The 25,853-nt window shown below is 40.0% G+C and overlaps 1 protein-coding gene across 1 annotated transcript in view; it reads right to left on the bottom strand.

Moving 5' to 3' along the window:
- Nucleotides 1–25,853, bottom strand: part of ADCY1 (adenylate cyclase 1) — a 285,584-nt gene that overhangs the window by 70,656 nt on the left and 189,075 nt on the right. The window contains exon 8 of the mRNA XM_039525110.1: nt 17,354–17,481. Coding sequence (XP_039381044.1) covers nt 17,354–17,481 — 128 coding nt within the window. The remainder of the gene's footprint in view (nt 1–17,353; nt 17,482–25,853) is intronic.

Raw genomic sequence — 25,853 nt, 5'->3', positions numbered from 1 at the left:
CCTGCTTGGTGCGCTGGTGTCTAGAGCCGCCCCTGTCTATAGCACACCTGTAAAGCTGATTTATTTTCTCTTATTGCTCTCTGTTTTATTTCCTTTCACTTTTGCTCCTATAAAAACGTCTCTTTCTGGTCTCTTGGAGTAATGGCAAGTTTACCCAAGATCTAAACCATAATAATAATATAATGTTTTGTTTCTTACAAGGAGTGAGTAGTTTAATTCCTATCTTTCAGCACCAAATGAAGTTTTGATTTGATTTTCAGGTTTGACTGAATCCAAACACTCAAAGCAAAATTCAGTCAAAGATTATGTTTCTCCTAATTTCATCCAGAAAAAAATTCAAGGTTAAAGCAGATGTTATACATGGCTTCAATTTATATTGTCCCAGAGTCATCTGAAACGGGGTTAAAGTTCACTTGAAAAGTCTGCTCCTCTTAGCAAACCTTTTTGTGAATGTGGCCCGAGATTCAAGTTTTGCAACTGTACTATGTAGTTCTAGTTGCCACCTTCTCAGTATTTCCTATTAAATTCCTTGTGAAGCTTAGATCTCCTGTCAAGATAAACAAAATACACTCTGCTTGTAACTCAACTGATCCAGTGACAGCCAAACTACAGCACTTGCTTGTTTATCTTCTGTCTCCACTTATTTACCCACAGTTTATTCTGTCATAAATTTTCCTGTTTCTTAATGCATATTTACTTTAGGCAGCTATGACAGCTGACAGCAAACTGATGGTGGAATCAAAAGAAAATTGTTGAAACTATCTTATTAAGTGTAATTTTAACCTGACATGCATCTAAGCAAACATATTTAAATACAGTATTACAAGGGATTGCTTTCAATTGAATATTAAAATGGACAATATTACTTTTAGAGATCCTTCATTTCATAGAGAGCATATATTCTATTTATACAGCCTGGTTTTGTGTTAGAGGCTGGGGAATTTTGCCTGGTAATTCATCTCACACAAAGAACATGGGATTTATATGGGTAAAGGGATTTCACCATAAGCAGTCATACAGGGCACTGAGGGGAAGGTTGGTCTTGTGGGTATAGCACTAAACCGGGATTGAAGAGCTCTGGCATCATTTCCTAGCTCCACCCCAAACTTCCTGTGTGACCTTGGACAAGTCACTTAATCTCTCTGTGTCTCAGTTTCCAGTCTGCCAAATGGAGATAACATTTCCCAGCCTTTGTCTGTAAATGGCACAGTGGTTGGCCTCTAGGTGTGACTGTAATACAGATTCATAGCAATGATAATAACGTGATATGGAGGAGATGGTGCTAACCCTCTGTACTAAGGTGAATTCCATCCACTGTTTTCTCTTTGTGCATCAGAGAAAGTCCTAAACAATAAACATCAATAAAAATATTTATCTCCTCTGATTTATTTCCTTATTCTGTAGTAATGTATTTGCTTGGCGTTCTACTTAAGTTTTATTTGATGAACAACTCCACTTCATTTCATTGATTTAAAACTTACTGAGGTAAAAAAATGTTTTTGACGCGTCTCCGATTGTTTAATTCCCTTCTCTATGATGATGCATATTTAAACACACCAGAAATCATTTTCTTGTATTCATTTGCTTACTGCTCTCAAGATTTCAGATTCAAAATCAGTAAGTGGGAAAGTTCTGCCCTTTCCCCCTACCCAAGTCACACAAACATGATATTCTAGTCCTGATACCTGTGCTCCTGCATGTATTCAGAAATACATGGGGCTAGATTTTGTCTAGTCCTATGAGACCACCCAGGGAAGTAGGGCCCCCCGGACAGCCAGACACTAGATTCTCTGACTGAGGCTCAGGGAGCAAGGCTGTGCACATAAGACTTTCCCCTCACCCGCTTGCAAATGGGCATGAGAAGATGCCAGTGGGGGATATCAGGGATGGGGCAGTCTTGGCTCCACTCTCCATGCGTCAGGCAGCTCAGCTGGCAAGACATGGGGGTGGTGGTAAGTAACCCAAGAAAGGGTGAAGTAACACGATTGCTCAGCATAGGAAGGTAGCAGGGGAGGAATTGTGACTGAGCCATAATATCTTTCCTCCTGTAGTAGCAAAGCTACCCACTGCCCCATATGCAGGGCTGAGCCTGAAGAGATTTACATTTTATACATGCAGAAACTGTAATTAGCTGTTAAAGTCAGTATTAACAGTACTTATCTCACTCGGGTGGCATTGAGAGGACTTTTTATTTCTAACAATTGACAACAATCTATTGCACTGAAACTGCAAAAAACTTACACATGTGCTTAGCAGCTATCTCCACAGTTAGAATTGCATTCTAAAATGGGGCATAAATTCCTGTCTCTCTCTAGAAGTAGGTGGCCAGCTGGGGTGAAATTTCACACAGGGTTAATTTTATGCTGTTTGAATTTTCGATGTAGGTTTTAATTTGGGTTCACCTCATACATTTTTAATCAGAAGCTTTTGAATTTGGGCTGTGGCTAAAATTTCCCTGCAGCAACTTTTCATTGTTGACTGACATCTCTTTGAAAACATTGTCTTTTTCCACATAACTTGGCAGAGAGGCAGACCCTGAGGAAGATTGATGCAAGAGTGAGTTTGTTTTTTAAAAATGCTGAATCTTATGGAATTAATAGCATTTATTCACATTATACTCTAAAAGTTTATGCGCTGAGCACACAAACCTGATGTGGGGCCAGGAATACACAAGTCGGACTGGTAGATGGCGGTGGTGGCAGGTGTATACAAGTTTGATTGTTTGGGGGTTGGGGGGAGGGCAAGTTCATAAAAGCTTCTCTGGGAGGAGCTACATTCTTCTATAAGATTTTTTCCTACTGCAGGGAAGGGCTAACATGCAACTGCCAAGGGATGAAATATTCTCTTGTTGCATTTCAACTCCCCCTCCCAATAGGTCCACCCCCATCCAATACCCCACCCAGTTAAGTATTAACACCCTACGAAATTAATACACAAAAAACTGTTGTGAAGCAGTTAGGATGCAACACACACAACCTACCTGACAATAACCCACAAAATCAAGGAAATGGAAAATTAACCCACCTAACAGTACATACCGTTCACCCCCACTCACAAGCGCACACCTTATCATTACCACACCAAGAATACACCACAGACCAGGCACTATGACAGGGCTGGGCAACTTTTTAGCCTGAAGGCCACATTGGAGTTGCAAAACTGTATGGAGGGCTGGGTAGGGAAGGCTGTGCCTCCCCAAATAGCCTGGCCCCTGCCCCCTATCTGCCCCCTTCCACTTCCTACCCCCTGACTATCCCCCTCAGAACTCCCAACCCATCTATTCCTCCCCTCGCTGGCTTCTTGTCCCCTGACCGCTCCCTCCCAGAACCCCCGCCCCTAACTGCCCCCCGGGACCTGCTCCCTGTCCCCTGAATCCCCTGACCCCTATCCACACCCCTGTCCCCTGACAGGCACCTCAGGACACCCACGTCTATCCAACTTCCCCACCCCAATACCCCCATTCCCCATCCTCTGACTGGCCCCCCTTAGAACCTGCACCCAATACAACCACCTCCACCCCATCCAACCGCCCCCCTGCTCCCTTTCCTTTAGCTTCCCTTCGCGACCCTCCACCCCCTTACCATGCCGCTCAGAGTGGCAGAAGCTCGCAGCCCTGCCACCCGGGCGGAGCCAGCTGTGCTCCCCGCGCAGCAGCGTTGCTGCGGGTGGACAGGACAACAAGGGAGAGGCAGGGGCTAGCCTTCCCTGACGGGAGCTCAGAGGCCGGGCTGGATGTGGCCTGTGGGCCATAGTTTGCCCACCTCTGCAGTATGACCTTAACTCTGCCCCTACAAGGATACCAGCCTTCCATCACCTCCTTTAACCACCCATCTGTGCACAGCCTTTTACCAAACTAGCTTTTTGCAATACAATAACCTACTTCCCCAAACTTCCACAACTGTTAGTGCTGGGGAAAAAGTAATCTAGTAAAATGTGTATGCAAAATGGAAAAAAACAGTGCATGGTCTGTGATATATGGTAGGAGTGGTAATTGTAAAATATGTGCCTGTGGGTGGAAGAATGAAGAGTATGTACTATTAGGTGGGTTAATTTTTCATTTCTTTGGTTTTGCGGGCTTGTGTCAGGCACATTGCGTGTGTTGCATCCATAATTTCTTCACGATGGAAGTTGTGTAGTAATAATTATTGTATTTATGTCCTATTCTGTGAACTATACTCTCCTTCCTGGTAAGTGGTGCTTCCCTATTAACCTCAGTGTTGCCTGGTGTTATTGAAGGAAGAATTAAGCCCATATGTACATTAGCATCGTTAACTAAAAAGAGACTCTGGTTTATCATTTAGCAGAGTAAACACACACATTTACTCACTTTTGACATGTCAAAATGCTTTGAAAAATAATTTTTAACATTTGTTCTTATGTTACAGTGTCAGGGCAGCTTTGCAATAGTTAAAGTTGAAAAATCCTTTCCATTCTAACCCCCTAATTCTAAACTGTCATTACTTTCTCAAAATTACACCATTTGGGTTATAATTTCTTAAGTCAGGTCTTAACCAGAGATAAATTTTCACTGGAAATTTGAAGATAATCAGTTTAATATATTTCTGAATTAGGTAAGAGTTAAAAAGAGAAACACACACTTTTTTAATTAAGGGGAAAAAAAACAAGGAGAGAGGTAACCACAAATGTTTGCACATTCTTACTATGCCTAAATGTTTGAAAAATAATTCAGCTCTTGCTCTTATGTTATAGTATTGTGGGTATAGTGTGTTTATTTTTTTTTTAAAAAAGGCCTTTCATTTTTGTGCTTAATTAATTCAAACTGATCATTTTGAACATTCAAACTAAGGTCACAATCCTGCATACACATATGCATGTGCTTACCTTTACTCATATGAGCAGTCCCACTGATGCCAGTGAGACGATTCACATGGGTAAATGTAAGTATATTCATGAGCATTTCAAGAATCAAGATTAGGGCCTTACTAGCCTTTATATAGTCTATCACATAACACAGCAGCAGTGTATTAACTGGAGTCAAGTACTTGCAAGTATTCACAAAATACTAAAAACTCATATTACAAAAAAAAGTATGTTGAAACTTACATTAAATGTAAAGAGAGGGGGAATGAAATATCCCCCAAAAGGGAAAAGAGGCACAATCCGAAAATAAATCTGTTCTTTCCTCTGTTCTAAATGTCCTCAAAGGAAAACAAAAATTAATCTTTTAAGGAAATATGCTTTTCAAAACTGGAAAATTGTAACAAAATTTGTCTTCAAAGTTCTAGTTAGAGATCTCAAAAGATACAGTAAATACTACATTACTGATCACTACATGTTAAGGAAAGCGAGCTTTGCAATATATTCACAGATTCATGAAGTAGAATCTGAAGGCATTTTGTGCTTTGCTCAATTAATACAAAATCTAAATTGCAAATGTATTTCTACCCTCTTCCCAGAGACTCCAAAATGTGTCAATGATATTTGTATCATTATTGAAGCCAAGGAGAAAAATTAAAAATACTGTTCATGTATATTTGTTCAAATTTTAAAATTCCCAATTTGCTTTGGGTGTGTTTGTACCTCTTTCGCAATTAGATTCCATGAATTTTCTAGCAAACATATGAAAAATGGGGAATATTAAGCAACTATTAATGAATACATTGGTGAGCAAGTTTCAGATACAAAATTTCAGCGTGTCCTCCCAATGTTGTGACATTTCTGTCTAATCAAAACGAATCAAAATTGTTCTATGTGAATATCAGAAATTCACTACAGTCTGCTCATGAACAATCCACAGGTCAAGAACAATTTGCCAAAAGTATTCAGTAAATAATTTCAAATTATGAATAGATTTTGGAAAGTCACCAGCTATTCAAGGACAAGCATATTTCTAGAAAAGAAATTGAAATTTGTCAAATTATTCATTCCATGGATTATTTCTGTAGCTAATGAATCAGTTTTTTGCTTTCTAAACTGGACCCAGAAACAAACTGAGGCTGAAATTCATTCTACCCTCATAATCCTAGTATATTTTGGATCAGTGTAAATGGCCTATGGGTAGATGAAATCCACTCTACCAACCCAGCCTCTGCTGCTCCTTTAATTCTAAGAAGTTATGAATTTAGCTACAATTATTTAGAACATAAGAAAATAAGAACGGCCGTACCGGGTCAGACCAAAGGTCCATCTAGCCCAGTATCCTGTCTACCGACAGTGGCCAATGCCAGGTGCCCCAGAGGGAGTGAACCTAACAGGCAATGATCAAGTGATCTCTCTCCTGCCATCCATCTCCATCCTCTGACAAACAGAGGCTAGGGACACCATTCCTTACCCATCCTGGATAATAGTCATTTATGGACTTAACCACCATGAATTTATCCAGTTCTCTTTTAAACGCTGTTATAGTCCTAGCCTTCACAACCTCCTCAGGTAAGGAGTTCCACAAGTTGACTGTGCGCCAAGAAGAACTTCCTTTTATTTGTTTTAAACCTGCTGCCTATTAATTTCATTTGGTGACCCCTAGTTCTTGTATTATGGGAATAAGTAAATAACTTTTCCATATCCACTTTCTCCACATCACTCATGATTTTATATACCTCTATCATATCTCCCCTTAGTCTCCTCTTTTCCAAGATGAAGAGTCCTAGCCTATTTAATCTTTCCTCATATGGGATCCTCTCCAAACCCCTAATCATTTTAGTTGCCCTTTTCTGAACCTTTTCTAGTGCCAGTATTTCTTTTTTGAGGTGAGGAGACCACATCTGTACACAGTATTCGAGATGTGGGTGTACCATGGATTTATATAAGGGCAATAATATATTCTCAGTCTTATTCGCTATCCCCTTTTTAATGATTCCTAACATCCTGTTTGCTTTTTTGATTGCCTCTGCACACTGCATGGACATCTTCAGAGAACTATCCACAATGACTCAAAGATCTTTTTCCTGACTCGTTGTAGCTAAATTAGCCCCCATCATATTGTATGTATAGTTGGGGTTATTTTTTCCAGTGCACATTATTTTAAACTTATCCACATTAAATTTCATTTGCCATTTTGTTGCCCAATCACTTAGTTTTTTGAGATCTTTTTGAAGTTCTTCACAGTCTGCTTTGGTCTTAACTATCTTGAGCAGTATAGTATCATCTGCAAACTTTGCCACCTCACTGTTTACCCCTTTCTCCAGATCATTTATGAATAAATTGAATAGGATTGGTCCTAGGACTGATCCCTGGGGAACACCACTAGTTACCCCTCTCCATTCTGAGAATTTACCATTAATTTCTACCCTTTGTTCCCTGTCTTTTAACCAGTTCTCAATCCATGAAAGGACATTCCCTTTTATTCCATGACAGCTTAATTTACGTAAGAGCCTTTGGTGAGAGACCTTGTCAAAGACTTTCTGGAAATCTAAGTACACTATGTCCACTGGATCCCCCTTGTCCACAAGTTTGTTGACCCCTTCAAATAACTCTAATAGATTAGTAAGACACGATTTCCCTTTACAGAAACCACGTTGACTATTGCTCAACAGTTTATGTTTTTCTATGTGTCTGACAATTTTATTCTTAACTATTGTTTTGACTAATTTGTCTGGTACCGACGTTGGACTTAGTGGTCTGTAATTGCCGGGATCACCTCTAGAGCTCTTTTTAAATATTGGTGTTACATTAGCTAACTTCCAGTCATTGGGTATCGAAGCCGATTTAAAGGACAGGTTACAAACCTTAGTTAATAGTTCCGCTACTTCACCTTTGAGTTCTTTCAGAACTCTTGGGTGAATGCCATCTGGTCCCGGTGACTTGTTAATGTTGAGTTTATCAATTAATTCCAAAACCTCCTCTAGTGACACTTCAATCTGTGACAGTTCCTCAGATTTGTCACCTACAAAAGCCAGATCAGGTTTGGGAATCTCCCTAACATCCTCAGCCGTGAAGACTGAAGCAAAGAATCCATTTAGTTTCTCCGCAATGACTTTATCGTCTTTGCTGATCGTCTCGATCATCAAGGGGCCCCACTGGTTGTTTAGCAGGCTTCCTGCTTCGAATGTACTTAAAATACATTTTGTTATTACCTTTGGAGTTTTTGGCTAGTCGTTCTTCAAACTCCTCTTTGGCTTTTCTTATTACACTCTTGCACTTAATTTGGCAGTGTTTATGCTCCTTTCTATTTGCCTCACTAGGATTTGACTTCCACTTTTTAAAGGAAGTCTTTTTATCTCTCACTGCTTCTTTTACATGGTTGTTAAGCCACGGTGGCTCTTTTTAAGTTCTTTTACTGTGTTTCTTAATTTGGGGTATACATTGAAGTTGGGCCTCTATTATGGTGTCTTGAAAAAAGCGCCCATGCAGCTTGCAGGGATTTCACTTTAGTCATTGTACCATTTATGTTATGTTTAACTAACCCCCCCATTTTTGCATAGTTCCCCCCTTTTGAAATTAAATGCCACAGTGTTGGGCTGTTGAGATGTTCTTCCCACCACAGGGATGTTGAATGCTATTGTATTATGGTCACTATTTCCAAGCGGTCCTGCTATAGTTACCTCTTGGACCAGTTCCTGTGCTCAACTCAGGATTAAATCTAGAGTTGCCTCTCCCCTTGTGGATTCCCGTACCAGCTGCTCCATGAAGCAGTCATTTGAAGTATCGAGAAATTTTATCTCTGCATTTCGTCCTGAAGTGAAACGTTCCCAGTCAATATGGGGATAACTGAAATCCCCCACTATTATTGGGTTCTTAATTTTGATAGCCTCTCTAATTTCCCTTAGCATTTCATCATCACTATTACTGGCCTGGTCAGGTGGTCAATAATAGACCCCTAATGTTATATTCTTATTAGAGCATGAAGTTTCTATCCATAGAGATTCTATGGAACATGTGAATTCACTTAAGATTTTTACTTCATTTGCTTCTACATTTTTTTTCACATCTCTCCCCCCCCGCCCCGCCCTGCACGACCTGTTCTGTCCTTCCAATATATTTTGTACCCCGGAATGATTGTGTCCCATTGATTGCTCTCAGTCCACCAGGTTTCTGTGATGCCTATTATATCAATATCCTCCTTTATCACGAGGCACTCTAGTTCACCCATCTTATTATTTAGACTTCTAGCATTTATGTACAAGCACTTTAAAAAACTTGTCCCTGTTTGTCTGCCCTTTTCTGATGTGTCAGCTTCTTTTTTATGTGACTGTTTATCATCTGACCTGGCCCTTACATTATCCTCTTCCATCCTCTGCTCCTTACTATAACCTGGAGATTCTCTATCATTAGACTCTCCTCTAAGAGAAATCTGCGTCCAATCCACATGCTCCTCTGCAGCAGTCAGCTTTCCTCCATCTCCTAGTTTCATACTGCTTTTACAAACTATCAAACTTGTTCTGAAGAAGCTGCTGAACAGTTATCAGATGGAAATGCATTTCAGAATAGATCAGTAGTGGCTGACTTTGAACTGGACAGCACTGACATAAGAAAATGCTTTTTATCCCATTTTCCACAAGTCATTAAGTTCCCATCTTCATTTACCATGTATTCCAAAAGTGTCTGCATACAAGGAGATATTTCCTGGTAAAGCCAAAGATGAGCTTTTCCAGCTATTTAAGTATATGAACTCTGCTTTCTAAGTCTAAAGAATTCCCAGCTGGTGGTCCTTAAATACTAGATACTTTTAGGATGGTAGTTCCATTTAAGAACCATCAGGAATAAGTTAGCTCTTGGATGCTAATGACAAAGACTGTTTTACTATGAATTGCCTCCAGATTATCTGGATGTTTTTGAATAAATGTATTAATTGCTATGACAGATGCCATGTCTGGGAGGACCACACACTATCATATTCTTCTGTTGTTTAATATGGGTGTTTCACTGGAGAATACAGAATACATAACAACCGAGTGCCATTTGTATAGCTACACTGCACATACTGTGGGCCAGTCTTTTGAAAGGCAAACGTCTTAATTGGATCCCTTAATCCCAATGCCAAGATTTAAAAAAATAGAAGGCAAATGTTAGGCTCCTAAATCTATGTTCAGACACCTAAATAAATTACCTGATTTTCAAAAGTACAGGGCAGACAGCAGTTCCCACTGAAATCAATCCATCTGATACCAAGTGTTTATACATCTAAACAATCTATTACACATCCTCATCAGTAGGAATGGATAAAGCAGTCTGGGTAAAATATGGGCTGAAATGTTGCCCACAAATGAACTGAACACAGAAACTTCTATGATCCATGTCAAAGTCACACCTGATTCTGTATTGCAGGCAACAGCCCTCTGAGAATGCTCCTCAGCTGACTTAGAGCTGTTGTAAGGGCTGTATGCTAGCCAAGCTCTCAGGCCCTAGCTTAGGGACATATCTGCTTAGGGAGAAAAAGGGTAAAGGCAGGCCAGGAGTGAAAATGGAGTATGTCTGTAACATACTATGCAATAGCCATTTTCTGCTTGTCTGAGCCCATGGGATGCCATGAGAAGCAGAACATAAGTAAGATTACGATTTAGTCACAGGTATTTTTAGTAAAAGTCACGGACAGGTCATGGGCAATAACCAAAAAGTTATGGCCAGTGACCTGTCTGCGACTTTTACTAAAAATACCCCTAACTAAATCTTACCTGCTGGGGAGCGGGGAGGGGAAATGGTGCTCCAGTGGATGCTGCTGCTCCTGGGGGTGGAGGGCAGTTCTGGACTCTGGCACTGCTGCTGCTCCTTTGCGGAGGGGCAGCCCAGGGCCCTGCCACTGTTGCTGCTCCTCTGGGCTGAGGGCGGCCTGGAGCGTCGCAGCTGTTCCTCGACCGCTGCTCTGGGGCAGCACCCAGGACCAGTTGCCTGGGGCCGCCGGAGCAGCAGCTCGTGCGGCTGCAGAAGTCATGGAGGTCCCAGAATCCATGACTTCCATGACCTCCCTGAAAGATTCGCAGCCTTAAACATAAGAAAAAGCAGCTTCGGGTCTGTTCTAACTTACCCCAGAGAAAAACAGGCTCTTTGCTCACTCAGAATATATAGTGGGATAAAGTGGCTTAAAGCCACTTTCCTTCACATTCCCATCTATTCTTGCCCCAAATGCAGGGAAGAACCTTACCTTATCCTGTTAGCTCCCACAGTTAAACAGAATTGGAACAGGTGAATATCTGCATGGGAGACTGCCCAGGAACACCTAAGTGGTGCTGGAAGTGCTATTAGTGATTCAGCTATGGCATGCTTCCCTCTGTACTGAACCTGTGCCCCAGCGTGAGACTGTAGTGTGATATGTGCCATCTAGCTGAGGAGAGGTACACCCAAGGATAGTGATTAAATATCCTCTAACACTTTTCACAAGCTTGTGAATGTTAACCCCAGTGTTCTGGCCACATTCCAACTGTAATATTTATCTCCTCCTTATCCATATTCTGTCTTCATTTTCAATTGGATACATTACACTTCATTCCCTGCCCTGTGGCACTACTGAGTACAATTAAATAATTCCCACATTACATCCCTGAAGAGGTTGTATTTCCACCCTGAGCAAAGGAATTCTTTATATGTAATTAGTATATCAGGTTTTGAAATACTTTTGGATCCTTTGGAATGAAAGATGCAAGTTATTATTTTCTGTTTAAAGACTCATAAATCTCCCACCTTTAAATGAGGCTGAGGCTCCCACTTCCACCCACTCTACTGGGGAGTAGCCAGCAGCTTGGAAAACTTGAGTTACATAATAAATATACCCTGGCAGTTACATAATAAATATACGATTTTTGAAAGTAAAATACCCTCATAAATAATACTGATGACTGAAACCTTCAAGGTGTGACAAGCAATTTAAATAAGATGAAGAGAAAGAATCCCTGGCTTAAATATTATTAAAAAGTGAGATGATGACACCTGCCACATACTGATGAGAAGCTAAAGAATATGGGCATGTTTAACTATGTCACTAATGAATCTAATAAAAAAAGATTTATGGGCAGAATTCACACCCATGCTGTGGGCCAACAAATTCTATGTAACACTTAACTCCACTTCAAGTCCCACTTAAGCCATCAAGGAAAGACTTAAATGGGGCATACGACTTTAGCTGTATCCCTGCACAGTGGTGAATTTTTTCGTTACCACAGGGCTATATAGGAATTCAGCATGCAGAACAAGGATAGGACTGTAGCCTAAGCATTTTACTACTATGAAAGAGACTCCTCACGCACTGACCATAGTCTGACTTGGATTGTGCATTTGAAGACATTACTCTGAGGAAGAAAGAAGTTGGGGCAAATATAGGAAATTTTCAATAAATTTCTTAGAGAATCTCCCGACACTTCTTGGATCACTCTACTGGTAACAAGCAGAAGCACCATCAAATGGAACCTAAATGCAGGGCCATATTTAGGGCATTTAGAAAAGGCGCATCTGCATGGACATATTAGAGAGCACGTACCTTATTGTCCTAGGGACTATACAAAAATGTAGTAAAAGACAGTCCCTGCCCTAAAGAGCTTGCAGTCTAAGACCCTGTTACTGCAAGCACTTGTGCACGTACATAACTTTGCACACGTGAGTTATCCCATGAAACAAATAGAACTACTCACATGTGTAAGTGTTTGGAGGATCAGGGGCTAACTCTATACACTGAGGACTTTTTTGTCCATCCCAAAGAAAGCTTTACTGGAAATGTCTATTGTGATTACCTAATCATTAAACCCTTTCAGAAGATCCACCAGGGGAATATCAAACAGCTCAAACAGATGATTTTTCATTTCATTGTGTAATGTGACAAGGCTGATACTAGAGATGGAACCTTTCTCCAGACAAGGATTTATACCAGCAATACACCTCTTCTGCAGTGGGGCAAATAGACCTTGAGAAGCCCACTAGTTTTACAGCTCTGATGTTGCCTGAAACGAAGGGTAATCTAAATACCTAAAATGCTTCCACATCTCATGGAACTGATGAACAGCAGCATCTTCAGATACAAAATCACTAACTAGACTGATGGACTATAACTAAAGTTGAAATTCATCTTCCATTATAAACTGTGCCTTAATCCCCTTTTTCATTTGCTCATTACACTCTCAAACTAAATTCCTTTGGAGTCTGAAATTTTCCAAGCTTGTTCTCTGCACAGAAGTAAAAAAAATATTTTTTACCTATGCATCGACAAAATCCAGTTAGCAGCTCTTGAGTTCTGTGAACGTCTGTTGGCTTGGCTATACATTCCAATCAATCTAATCTCTGCACACAGAGCTCAACAATGTTTGACTGGATGATGCTCCCTGTCACAGTGTTATGTACTGGGCCTGGATCCAGGCTAGCCTCTTCCTCAGTTTCCCCTTTAGTTCCAAGGCCAATTGCCTGTCCGAATTTCCCAACCTTCCCAGGAAGGTCTCACTGCCATACCTGGAGTATTTCAGGCCTTTTTTCTAGGGCACCAATTTATTAATTCAGTCAAAGCTCACAATCAGTGCAGGCTGCTGGGACCCAGAGGTCTTTCATTCTACTCCCCTATCTTTCTGTTCCAGGGCTAGTCACAGGAGCCAAACTCTCTCCTGCAGCCCCCACCCCTTTCAACTGAGGGCTCTCAGCTCTTTGTAAGGCTCACCTGACCCCCTCCCCAGCTGAGTCTGATAAACTGAACAAGGCTGGTTGGTCCTAGGTTCCTGGCCCTTAAAGGGGCAGGACACCCTGGTACACTCATATTAAAGTGAGGAAAATTTTTGCAATGATTTCAAAGGCAACAATAGTTGTTCCCTGACCCCCTTCTGATTTCTGAGATGATCACTGTTTCTATGTTAGTTAAGGCATACGCAGCAGGTCTGGGTCTTGCAATCCTTACTCACACAAGTAGTTTCATTGAAATCAATGGATTACTTAAATGTGTGAAAGATGAAGGATTGGCCTCTGCCAATTTAACTCTCTCTATAAATCCGACACCACCAATTACTGCTCCGTCAACCTTGACTCTTCTTCATCTTGCCCTCTCCCACCATCTCCTAATCTTCAATGCACACACTGTACTGTCTTTTCCAATTTATTAAACCCTGTCAAAAAGAAAATGCTGAAGTTGCCTGTTACTTATCTTCTACCATGAGTTCTCACTGACTGTGCCTAGATAATACACAGCAGCCCATCTGCTTCATTCCCTCTTTTCTAATTTGACTTTTTATTGATGTTTACTTATCATGATAGCAGACATAAACGCAAACATAAAAAGAGAATGTGCCCCATTTCTAATATTAGCATAAATGAGATATCCAAAGAGTGGGCAGCTCAAGTGATATCATTACACTACATATATACACGTGAAAGAGAGTCCAACTAATGAAATTATTGATTAACTTTCATATTTAAAAATAGGTAAGAGGAGGAAGCAGTGCCTTTGCGTACATTTTAAATGAGAAGTTCACAGAATTTGTAGAAGGTCTATATGTCTAACTTTACTTCTCCCCAATCCAAAGACTTTCTCTAAGTGGAACACCTATTTACTACAGAAGGAATGCTATGCATAGATGGCTTTGCAGGATACATTTATTTAGTAAAGACAATAATGATTCTGATCCTATTGTGTATATCTGAATTGCTGAAATATCCCTTGTTACTATGTTTTAACTGTATTTACATAACAACAATAATAATTATTATTACATAAAAGAAATAATAATAGATCTTTGGGTTTGTATATCACTTTCATCTTAAAATGCTTTACAAATTTCACAATATATACAATACAACAGGAATTTATACTGGATGAATGGATGGCTGAAAATGGACAAGTTTATCCAAACCTCTTAAAATTTTGGTTATTTTGATAAATGGGACATAGAATCAAATCATGCCTGAGCTAATGTATCACAAGAAGACAGAAATGCGATAGAGACACTAGCTATATCAGATTCTTCTCTGCCTTTCTCTGCACTATGGAATTCTCCTGAAAGGAAGTCTAATGGAGATATGCCACCACGAAGCTCCAGAGCTGGTATGGAGATACAGAATTGTGTCTCTATTGCCATGTATCTCCAAAGGATCTGCAAGGTTTAGAAGACACAATCCTTGCCGTGATTTCAATGCAGACAAACCCATCTCTCAAACGAATTTGGAATAAATAATAATAATAATAGAGGAGAACCCCATAAAATTTTCCACAGCTCCGAGCCCCTTCATGAAGCAGCATGATCTGGCTCTTATACAGCTATTTTATATGAATGGAATACATGATGGTGTGGTATTCATCAGCATACATTTCAGGTTCTATCAGCATGCGTTTCAGATAGTCACATTACATACAGGTGGCAAAGTCACTTTGGAGTTATGTAGGTCACAAGTGCCAGTAAAACTTTTACAGCACAGCACACCATCATGTACTGTAGAGCTGTCACATACAATAGACAAAAATACTCATAGCAATGTCTGAGAGAGTTTTTTCAAACGTTATGAGGGCTGTTTTTTCATAATGCTCTGACTGTGAAACTATGGTCTCAATTATCCTGTTTGCATGTGCACTGGTCTGATTGCTTTAAATGGACTTTGCACACATATAACAGGCAGCATGCTCTGGCCCCCAGTATCTTTGTCCAGCTGTTCAGGGCTCAGAAATATAACGAATGCATTAAAAATACCAATAAAAAGTACTTAATATATCACCAATTTAAACCTGGCATTCAGAGCCATTCCTAGGCGAGGAGTGAATGCCATGTCCCCGCCATAGGAAAGTTGGGAAGCTTCCATTTCAAGACTTAGAGTTTTGTCAGATATCTGTCCTTAAATCTATCCCTGACCAAGAACTGAATTTGCTCATTCTGCAACTTGGGAAATTAGAATTCTGGGAGCGGCGGAGGGGAGGGGGGGAGGCGGGCACTACAAAATTCACCTTTGGACTGCAGAGGAAATATTTCTTTGGCAAGCTGATTTTAAAAGTAGACAAACATGGCAACTGTGCAGAAACTATTCAATAGTGACTGGAATGTTAGCCGAAGTCCTGAGAGAGATGGATCAGTGAGCAGAGTGGAGGTGAAACGATCAAAGTCACATGCTAATGCATTGATCACATGGCTCTGTAAGATAACACATGGATACTGCCTCCAAATATGTGGGATAGATAAAGACTGAGAGGCAGACTAAGACAGTAAGGCACTATAGGCTCTTCATAACATTTCTTTAAAATCGATACGGAAATGTTACTGAGGACTACAAATGCATACAAATTATGCCTTTCAAAAATTATATAGCTTCGTCATTTTAATTTTTTTGATCACTCTGCATAAAACTATAGCACAAAATGTTTTACTGCCCGTTTTCAAATTAAAGGCTAGACTGTACCTTGATCTATGTACCTCTGCTGGGGACAAAAGGGCTGCAGGTGTGTAAGGATCACTTCTCTTCCTCCCCCAAGCAGGTAAGTAATGAGGGGAGGTGGAGCCTTGGCTCTGGTCCCTCTCCTGTCAATGGGACAGACAGTGCAAGGGGCAGCGGCAGTAATTAGCTACTGGTAAGAACTAATAGCCAATTACTATCCCCCCACCCACACAAGAACAGAGCTCCTGGAGTGTCACTCCCACAGGTCTTGTGGGAGAGCCATAATCTAGTCCAAAGGCACTAGCATTACATAACTCAGTGTGGCAGTGTGTATTTATATGTAGCATGACTATGTATCTGTGTGTTCACATATATATTGTCTTTGAAATATTAGATACATGGTAATGAAGAAACCACACAACAACGTCTCCTCCCCGCTCCCTCCCCAATGTCAGTATATGAAATAACATTTCCAGCTCTTGCTTAGTAACTAGCAGGTCATTCAGAACTCTCTCACATTCACACCTGGCCTTTTGGTAAAAAGACAATAGTTCAGAGCTCTGAAGCATAACAAAAACTTCTCTGAGAGGCAAAATGAATTTCACCTTACATCTCTGATGAAAGGCAAAATAAAAGTTTCAAAATGACATACAGAAAGGCAAAAATCAGAGTGAACAATTGATTTGGGAATATGAACACACACAATGGATATACATCAAAGTCTGTTTGGAATTTACATACAAGTGGGTGAACTGAGAGCCGTTTTAATATTGAACAAGCAGGAATTAGATTCCCTGCTTACTGGTTCAATGCACATTGCTATGGCAAATAGTAATAGAGGTAGTTCATGAGTTCCCCTTTTCTCTCTCCCCTCACTGCGTGGCGCATGTGCACGCACGCACACACTCATTTTTTCTCATCAAACTGATTAAATGGAGTAGAAAAGCAGTGCCTAGAATGCACTGTGTAAAAACAGGACCCTCTCATGGCACAAGTGAACCACTGTAAAGGTTTACATGAGTATAGTTCCAGCAGAAACTGCCACTCCCTTAATAACACACATCACAAACATGGCAGGGATGATACTGTTTCCCATTGGGCACTGAAGCCTGAGTACAATGACTGAGATACTTACGTGATGGTGTCAATCATATCCAGTCCCATTTCGACACAGCAGTGGGCATGGTCTGTTTTGGGCTGTGTCAATCCTGATACACAATAGTAACAGTCCCCTAGAATTTTAATTCTTCTGCAGTGGTTTTCCTTTAATAAAAACAGACAGGAATAATAGATTTTTAAAAATATTTACAATAGAAATCACATATTTCTGCATAACAAACTTGTTTCATATAAAGTTTATGTGGTCATAGTAAACAATCTACAATATACAGAAGCCGTGAGGTCCCAATGCTGAACTGTCACCTTCTGTATATCAAATAGGGTAATCAGTCCAGCTTTGTTCAGTTGGGCAGTATTATAATTCCAGATTACAAAGTAACATTGTGACTGTATGTTTTCCAATAGAGAAGCCTCAAATCAAAACACTGTATCTTAACAGTCACAAACAGTGCATAAATTTGGATCCAAACTTTGCATCTGGACTGCATGTCTATAATAGTTCAAACCAAAAGGCTGGAACCGAACTACCTCTGAACATTGGGAAAATTTGGATTCAGATGAATTTGTGACTCAAACCCATCTGTAATTTACAAGGCAGGTGTTTTTGTTGTTGTTGTTGCTATGGTGGTGGTATTTTGTTTCTTTCTTTTCTTTTTTTTTAAGAAGATGCTCATTGGTCTGTATTACCAATACATAAATCTGATAGGGCAAACTCATTCTCAATTTAAATGTGTGAACATGACATATGGACGGAACAGAAGATGCAGTCATGCACTGTTACTGAATTTGTCTCATATTTACATGGGTTGGCAAGTTTTTCAGTAGCAAGCGTATGACTAAATCTCCCATGATTTGAAGAAGAAATGATGGGAGGTGGTGACAGCTATATTATCTTCAGCAGCATCTTCACCACTTGCAAACTAGAACACTGCTTAATAATAATGCAGCATCATAGGGGTTGAGTTGCTTGCCAAATCTCTGTCCAAAGCCCTGACATGGAAGGTGTTTCCAGTGATCGAATGCACTGCTGCCAGCTAGGACCTGACACATAGAACTATGCTGAAATTGTTACTCATTTGTTTGGGACAGTGACTATGTTGAATGGTGAAAGGTAACAACAAATTCAAGATCAAGAAATTCAATTAATATAGTTGGTACATGATATGAAATATTACTATATAGTCCTGACCAACAACCCAGGACAATGTAGGTAGGGGCTGTTTTCCTGAAGCCCCTGGTCAGGATCTGGGATTACACAGTTAAACAAGAAAAGACGGTGATGGTATCCATTGCAACAAGGACTGCACAAAACCCCTGGTGAGAGCAGTGACACAGAGTACTTAAATAAACCAGATTAAAGGCTCCCACTTTTATGGCTGGGACTATGAAGGCACGTGCCTCATGGGAACAGGGAATCAGGGAACAAAAGCAATAGTACGTCTCACCCCCATCACCACATATACTTGTAACAACAAATAGCAAACAATTTGGTAAAAACTTTAAGACTAAGAGCTGTTTACTATATTTTCATAAAATATACAAGTATTTCTGACTAGTGAACAAGTCTGTATGTATACACATGCACACACACACATATATAAATTATATACAAAATCAACATCTGTCCTTGAACAGAAAAGAGGGTGAAATCTGTAAAATGAATGGTGAATAGTTTGCCGAACTCCTTTTACACAGAGCATTAATTAAGGAGGAACCCTATACAGCAAATAAAAGAGTAGGCCATTCTTTCTAGGTATGTTCTAACTAGCAGCATAGATATTTTAGTAGGTCAACTAACTGTTTAATATGCCACAGGGCATGATTTGTACTGTATTAGCCTTTATCTTTGTCCATATATATTTTTTATTAATTTCTTCATTATTATTTGGAAAAGTCAAAATAGCTTTATTGTGCAAAATAACTTCTGTTAAAGAATATGTGTATTTGAAAGTTATTCTTCAAAATTATGCTTTATTCCCTAGGAACCCAATATTTCAAACAAATATGAACGTGCTTAAGTTTAACCACTACAACTGGGGCCTTAGTTAGGACCATTCCTGCAGCCCATACTCAGGAATAGTCTTATAGATTTTATTGCAAGTTTTAAGTAAGTAAGGACTGCAGATCAAGCCCTAAGTATTTTAAGATCCTTGGCTGAATGACAGTATTAATGGAAGGCATTATTACTACAAACAAAATACCTATGAATATACAATCCAGGAAGTCTAGCCTGACATGAAACACCTCTTCTTACTCCATGTACTAACTTTTGAACAGGAACTGCTAAATTATGCTGACAAATTAAACATTTTTAATGGAGCAAATTATGGAGCAGTGGTAGCTGCTCCAGAGTAAAGACTGAAACCCGCTTTTGTCCTACCCTACATAAAGTTTTTTTCAGTTTCAAATTTGGTATGTGTGGTCTGTGACCAGCAGATGACTACGTGACCTAATCTGAAGTTAGTTGAACAAAGCCACTTAGTTTTATTTAGGGTGACCAGACAGCAAATGTGAAAATTGTGGGGGTGGGGAAGTGGGGGGGTAATAAGAGCCTATATAAGAAAAAGACCCCAAAATCAGGACTGTCCCTATAAAATCAGGACATCTGGTCACCCTAGTTTTATTAGAGAGAGCTTGGTGTACAGTACTGCATAAACCACCTGTGAGATGATGTCAAGGGAATGTACTAAGTTATTAGAATCATCACAGCAGCAAATCAGAATCCAGCAGATTTCAGGATTGTTGGGTACTCCAAGGTGTAAGATAAGGCAGAGTTTTTATTATAATTATGTGTATTACCAAAGTGCCTGGGAACCCCTGTACTAAGCATTCTACAAACACAGAACAAAGGATGTTCCCTGCTCCAAAGAGTTTACAATTTAAGTATAAAACAAGAGAAAACAGATGGATAAAGACAGACAGACAAGGAAGAACAATGAGACAATTTCAGTCACAAAGATAGCCAGCAGTTCCAGCACATCAGCAACCTAACTGTTGTCAAGATTTTTGTAAGCATCATGGGAAGGAGAGTTTTTTTATTATTATTATTTTCTCTCTGTAATTTTTTTTAATTCTATTTTTGTTCCCCTCCTTTCCCTTCTCCAGCCTGGACATAAAATAAGGGAGAAATCAGCTGCCTTCCCTTCAAAAAATATGGTTGATAACTACGCTTCCTACATCAGCTATCACTCAGACTGAGAAAACCACCCCACTCCAACATTTTCTTTAGGATTGGTTGAGATTTAACCACGTCTTCCATCAAATTTAATGAAACACACATGGTGGTTGAGGTAATATCTTCTATTGAACCAGCTTCTGTTAGTGGAAGGGACAAGCTTGTGAACTCCACCGTCACTCCTTTAGCCCCCTCCCACGACACAAAACAAAACAAACACGCTTATGGAGGACCTTAGCCTAAATCATCTGCACTGCTTTGAAAAATCCCACTATATTCTTTATCAGCTCTTTTCCTCACTCATATCTATTTATAGCAACTGACTAATGCACAGTGATCTGTAGGAGCTTGTTTGATTTTCTTCTTGCTGCACTCTCTGTATGAGGTTGATTTCCAGTGCTAATAGTGAATCTATATGTGAACAATCCCTTTAACTTGATATGCAAGTTAACAAAAGAAACCCTTTCTTTTTCTCAATTTTGTTTTATTGAAACTCCCAGAAACCACCTGAGTCAACACAATTCCACGACAGTGATAGTTATAAATTCAAGTCACCATTGATTCAGGCAGCTCCTGTAATAGTTGATCATTTTGGCCTCATGAGCGTAATAGAAGGCACCAGGGTTTGCCAGCATTTCCAGCCCACTGCACCCGCCAACCAGGCCGTCCATCTGCAGGGTTTAATCAAAATACTTCCAAAATGAGCTGCAGAGAGTTCCCTCCAGACAAGAGAGCAATTTGTTGGTATCAGGTGGATGCCTAAAACTACAACTTCACAGATGGCAGACTCTTTCAAGTTGCTAAGTAACCTTTAAATTTTCAACCGAAGTGTCTTATAAACCCGTTGTTCTCCTCTGAGTGGGGCAAGGGGAGCTTTCTTAATTCAGAAAGGGTTCTGATGTTTTTACATCTTTTCAAATTCTCTTGCAGAAGTCCTGGTTGCCACCTCGGGATACGGAATACAAAACTGGAATCTCAGACACATTAGATCAAGCCCCTTGTACTGCCCAACCCACATTACGTTTCATGCTCAGTGGTTAAAGATTTTTTAATAAAATAAAGGGAACAGAATTCACAGAGGAAGAAAGGACCACATAAAAAGGTATTAAAGTTTTGACCTTGAAGGAACTCTTAATAAATGCTTGAGTCCCCCTGAAGCCAGTGCTTTGCCGACTCAGCACTGAGGACTATAACTGAGAGACCTTCTCAACTGCCAAATTCTAACAAGCTCTAGAATTGCTTTTTGTTTGTCTGGTGCCAGCAGAGGAGATAGACAGATGCTGATGGGCATACAGCTGTTTGCTACACAGGCTTTATTGTTCTGGCTACAAAATTGAAACTAACTAACATGAAAGTGAGGCTTTGCACTAGGGACAGGGGAGACCATAGAGCTCCCTGAACATTTAAAGGGACAAGGCATCATATTGTTGATCAATGCAACTCCCTTTTTGTATAGGACTGGTAAGAAATTTGTTGTTACATGAACAGATCTAGGTCAACACTTTGAAAATATTGGGCATGTCTACACTCGAGACATCTTGCTTGAGCTAGTGCATTGAAAATAGAAGTATATCTGCACAACATGGGAAGCGGGAAGGGGTAGCCACCCCAAGTGCAATCCTGCCCAGGACCCTGGGTACATAATCAGGCAGATAGTCCGTACTAATGTCCACACTGCCATGACTACACTTTTAGTTTAGTACATGTATGTCTGCTCAAGCTGGAAACTACACCTTCAGCTGAAGTACAGCTGTAATCACTGATGCTTTTAGTTTATTTTTACAGATATTAGAAAGTTACCAATGCAGAGATCAGATGCTTCTCTATTTAGAGCACAGTGGAAGCTCTTGGGTTGCAACTATCTATCAGGGCTACAGCATCGTTTCTGTGCACCAAAAAAAAAAAAAAAAAAAGGGCGGGGGGAACGAAGACTAGTTAAATTTAATTAAGACAAACAAACACTTAAAATCTAAATGTCAAATGAAGCCCTAAGGTAACTCCATTAACTTCAGGGATAAATTTGACCATATTTGACTTAAATACAGTTAACTCAGTGTTTGACATATGGATCCAACTTACTTTCTGTAGGCCTATTTTAACCTGTTTTGCAGTTATGTTCTTTGAACAAGTTTATTGCTTAACCCCTCTGGAGTCACAATCCATGAATGGGGGCTGGAGGGAAATCTGTTAAGAGGTAACATTTTTTATTAGTAGAAAAAGCAAGAAAATGTGTATCAGCTGAGCCACAGAAAGAGCTCGTTCACCATAGGAGCTAGATTTGGGCTCAGTTCTGCTGTGCAGAGCTACAGGAATGATTAACAAGAACTAGGAAAAGATGCAGAAGCAGGGCTCCCCATCTCTTCCACAACAGACTCCAATAGCCCTACTCCCTCTCCCAGACAGCTCACGGACATGATAAAGAGTAATACTTAGCTCTTATACCATCTAGACAGAATGAATGTGAATTCAGTTACTGCTTAAGAACCTATTTAAAATGATTACAAGAAACAGAGTATTTAAAAAAGCAAACAACAAAAATAATCCCCCATATACATATTCAGCTATTTAAATTAAATACGGGAGTCAGTTTGTGCCTGATAGGCACAGGCCTGCATTGGAGATGGTGCTGAGTTTCACTCTCTCAGGGGAAGCTCCTACCTAACCTCAGGCTTTTGGCCAGAGACCCAAGCTTTTGTGAGATTTCTCAGTCCTGCCTCCATGGTGCTGCAATCATGAGACTGGCCTTGCATAGAACAGAGAAGGCATATGGGTCATGTCTGGGCAGGCTGGAAAGACAAACTGTTCTTGGGCTCTTCTTCCTCCATACACATTTGGAATCATTATTGCCCTGGTCTTTTAAAAAAATGCATTTCCTTTATGCCCATTTCCCGCCTCACATGTCAAAGAGGAGAGGGAAACTGCTAAAACGAACATCTCTGGCTTTTCAACTTCTCACTGAAGCCCCAGGAGCGGTTGTGCAAGAGCTCCAGGGAGTGCAACAGGAATGTACTCAGCATGGTGAGCAAGCTCCCCTCTCTGTGGCTAGCCAGTGCAGAAGAGAGGAAGGACTGCAGGGCCTCATCTCCCCAACTGTAATCCCTGGGGTGTCTTCAATTCATGGTGGTCAGAGGTGTGATCAATGAGAAACTGGTCCTTGACTGAGGGAGCAGTCTCTTTGTGCTCCCTCTCTCCTTCCATATTTTCCTTGCTTCTCTTTGTTCCCCATTTTCACTTCTCTCTGCTATCCCCCACTTCTCCCCTCATTTTTCTGTTCCTCTACACCAGTCCCCAACGTCCAGAATGTTGCTATTGTTATCCAGTCTAGCTTCTTTTCAGTTTAATAAACATGTCCAGCTGTAAAGGACTAAGAAGCTCAAAAGAAAATTAAAATGGTTTTAGAGGCTTTTTGAATCACCCTATAGAATTTAATAGGGAAGTACTGTACATCTCTACTACAGAAATATATAGGATGGCTTAAAAAAAACAACTATAGGTCCTTACTGGTTTCATCCCTATTAAATATTATAGATTTTTCCATTAAATTAGAATATTTTATACAGAGGCAGAACAACAGATTATCTTGGGTATAACACTGCACAAATATTAATACACACAATTCTGTATATTCAAATATTCAGCTTCTGACCTATAATTCCTTGAATTCAGTTAATAACTAAGGTTAATGGTAATAATTATAGGAAACTTTGTAAAAGCCAAATTGAATAAAATGTATACTCCCATACCACATTAAATTCACATTTTAAAAAAAAACAGATCTCTTTATTCTTCTTGCCTACTTTATTTCTGCTTCAGTCCAGGAAAGAAACATGCCACATTAGAAAATAAAAAGGAAGTATAAAACAAGAATAATAAAGGATGGGTGAGTTCCCTTCCATAACATTTTCTTGAATTATTAAACAGAAATCCTTCTACTGCAACTCACTTCAGTGGGGCAGTGTGCAGGTATAGGGGTTTGCCTATAGGAATGCAGTTGCAGGATCAGCATCTCAGCTTACTGTCTTATGCATTCTATATTGTATTGTATGCACCTGTTGGAAATTCTGAAACTATTTAAGATGGTGGGAAAGTATGGGTATTCAACACAACCTGAATCTAATAGCTTTTTGTCTAGATGCTAACCTAAAGTTGTTTGTTTTCAGGACAATATCTCGTATTTCCCTTTCCTACATCATATATGAAATGTGTTCTCCCGCCAGTGGATATTATTTGGGATAAACCACTAGTAATATGAAATATGAACATAATGGAGAAAATAGTTGGCATTTGATCAAACTGAATAAATAGTATTATCTGTACTGTCGTTCATAAGCATCTGCCTCACCCCCGCCTCTCGCACAAGAAAAATATTTTTTTTATTTCAATTAGTAAATCAACTGACCACTTGGTGGCTCTAAGCAAAATGTGTAATCTCTAAAAAATACAGCATTTTGAAAAGACTGCAAAATAGCTACTGACAAGTTATATATATTTTTTGCAGTGTTGTTGCAGCTGTATTAGTCCCAGGATATGAGGGAGATAAGGTGGATGATGTAATAACTTTTATTGGACCACCTTCAGTTGGCGAAAGAGACAGGCTTTCGAGCAACACAGAGCTCTTCTTCAGGTAGCTTGAATGCTTGTCCCTTTCACCAACCGAGTTGGTCCAATGAGAGTTATAGAAGTGTTATTTATTCCAAAATGGCAAGTGTATAATCAGCTCGTTTTAAGCCAACAATACTGAAGAGCTGTTGAAGAATGTGGAAAAGTAATTATAAAACCACCCCCTCTTTGTTACTAAACTTGTTCAATCCATGAGTGCTGAAAAGAGCACACGTCTGAATAACCATCAAATGCAGTTATGAGATCACTTGACCTTAGTTCAAAATTAGCGTCGGGAAGGATTTAGAAGCTTATCAGGCAGAAGAGTCTTCCTGTTCCTGGAAGATGAATGGAGCAGGCACTCTGCACACACACCCCTCCCTGCAATCCCATCCACCCAAAGGAACTGTTGTCTCTGAAATAGCATGCAGATACTACAGTGATTATATAAAGATCAGCCCTGAAAGAAGGAGTTGACCTTCAACGACTCTCACATGAAGTGGTCTCTGGAAGCAGGAACGTGCCACCAGTGGCTTAATCATTATAATATTTGTTGGCAACAAAATATTTGAGGCTCATTCTCCCTCAGGTATCTCTTGTAATATAGGTCTCTCTAATTTATTTGAATTCTTTGCGCATGACAACAAAATAGTGGATAAAGCATAACTGGCTCACGCAATTTTAGAGTTTTAAAAAGCCTTTGACAAAGTCCTTCACAGGACGGTCTCAGGGAAACAATGGC

This window comes from Mauremys reevesii, linkage group 2, assembly GCF_016161935.1.
Source record: "Mauremys reevesii isolate NIE-2019 linkage group 2, ASM1616193v1, whole genome shotgun sequence".
Lineage (NCBI taxonomy): Eukaryota > Metazoa > Chordata > Testudines > Geoemydidae > Mauremys > Mauremys reevesii.
The sequence above is the reverse complement of the archived record's forward strand: the minus strand, read 5'-3'. Positions and strand labels throughout refer to the sequence as shown.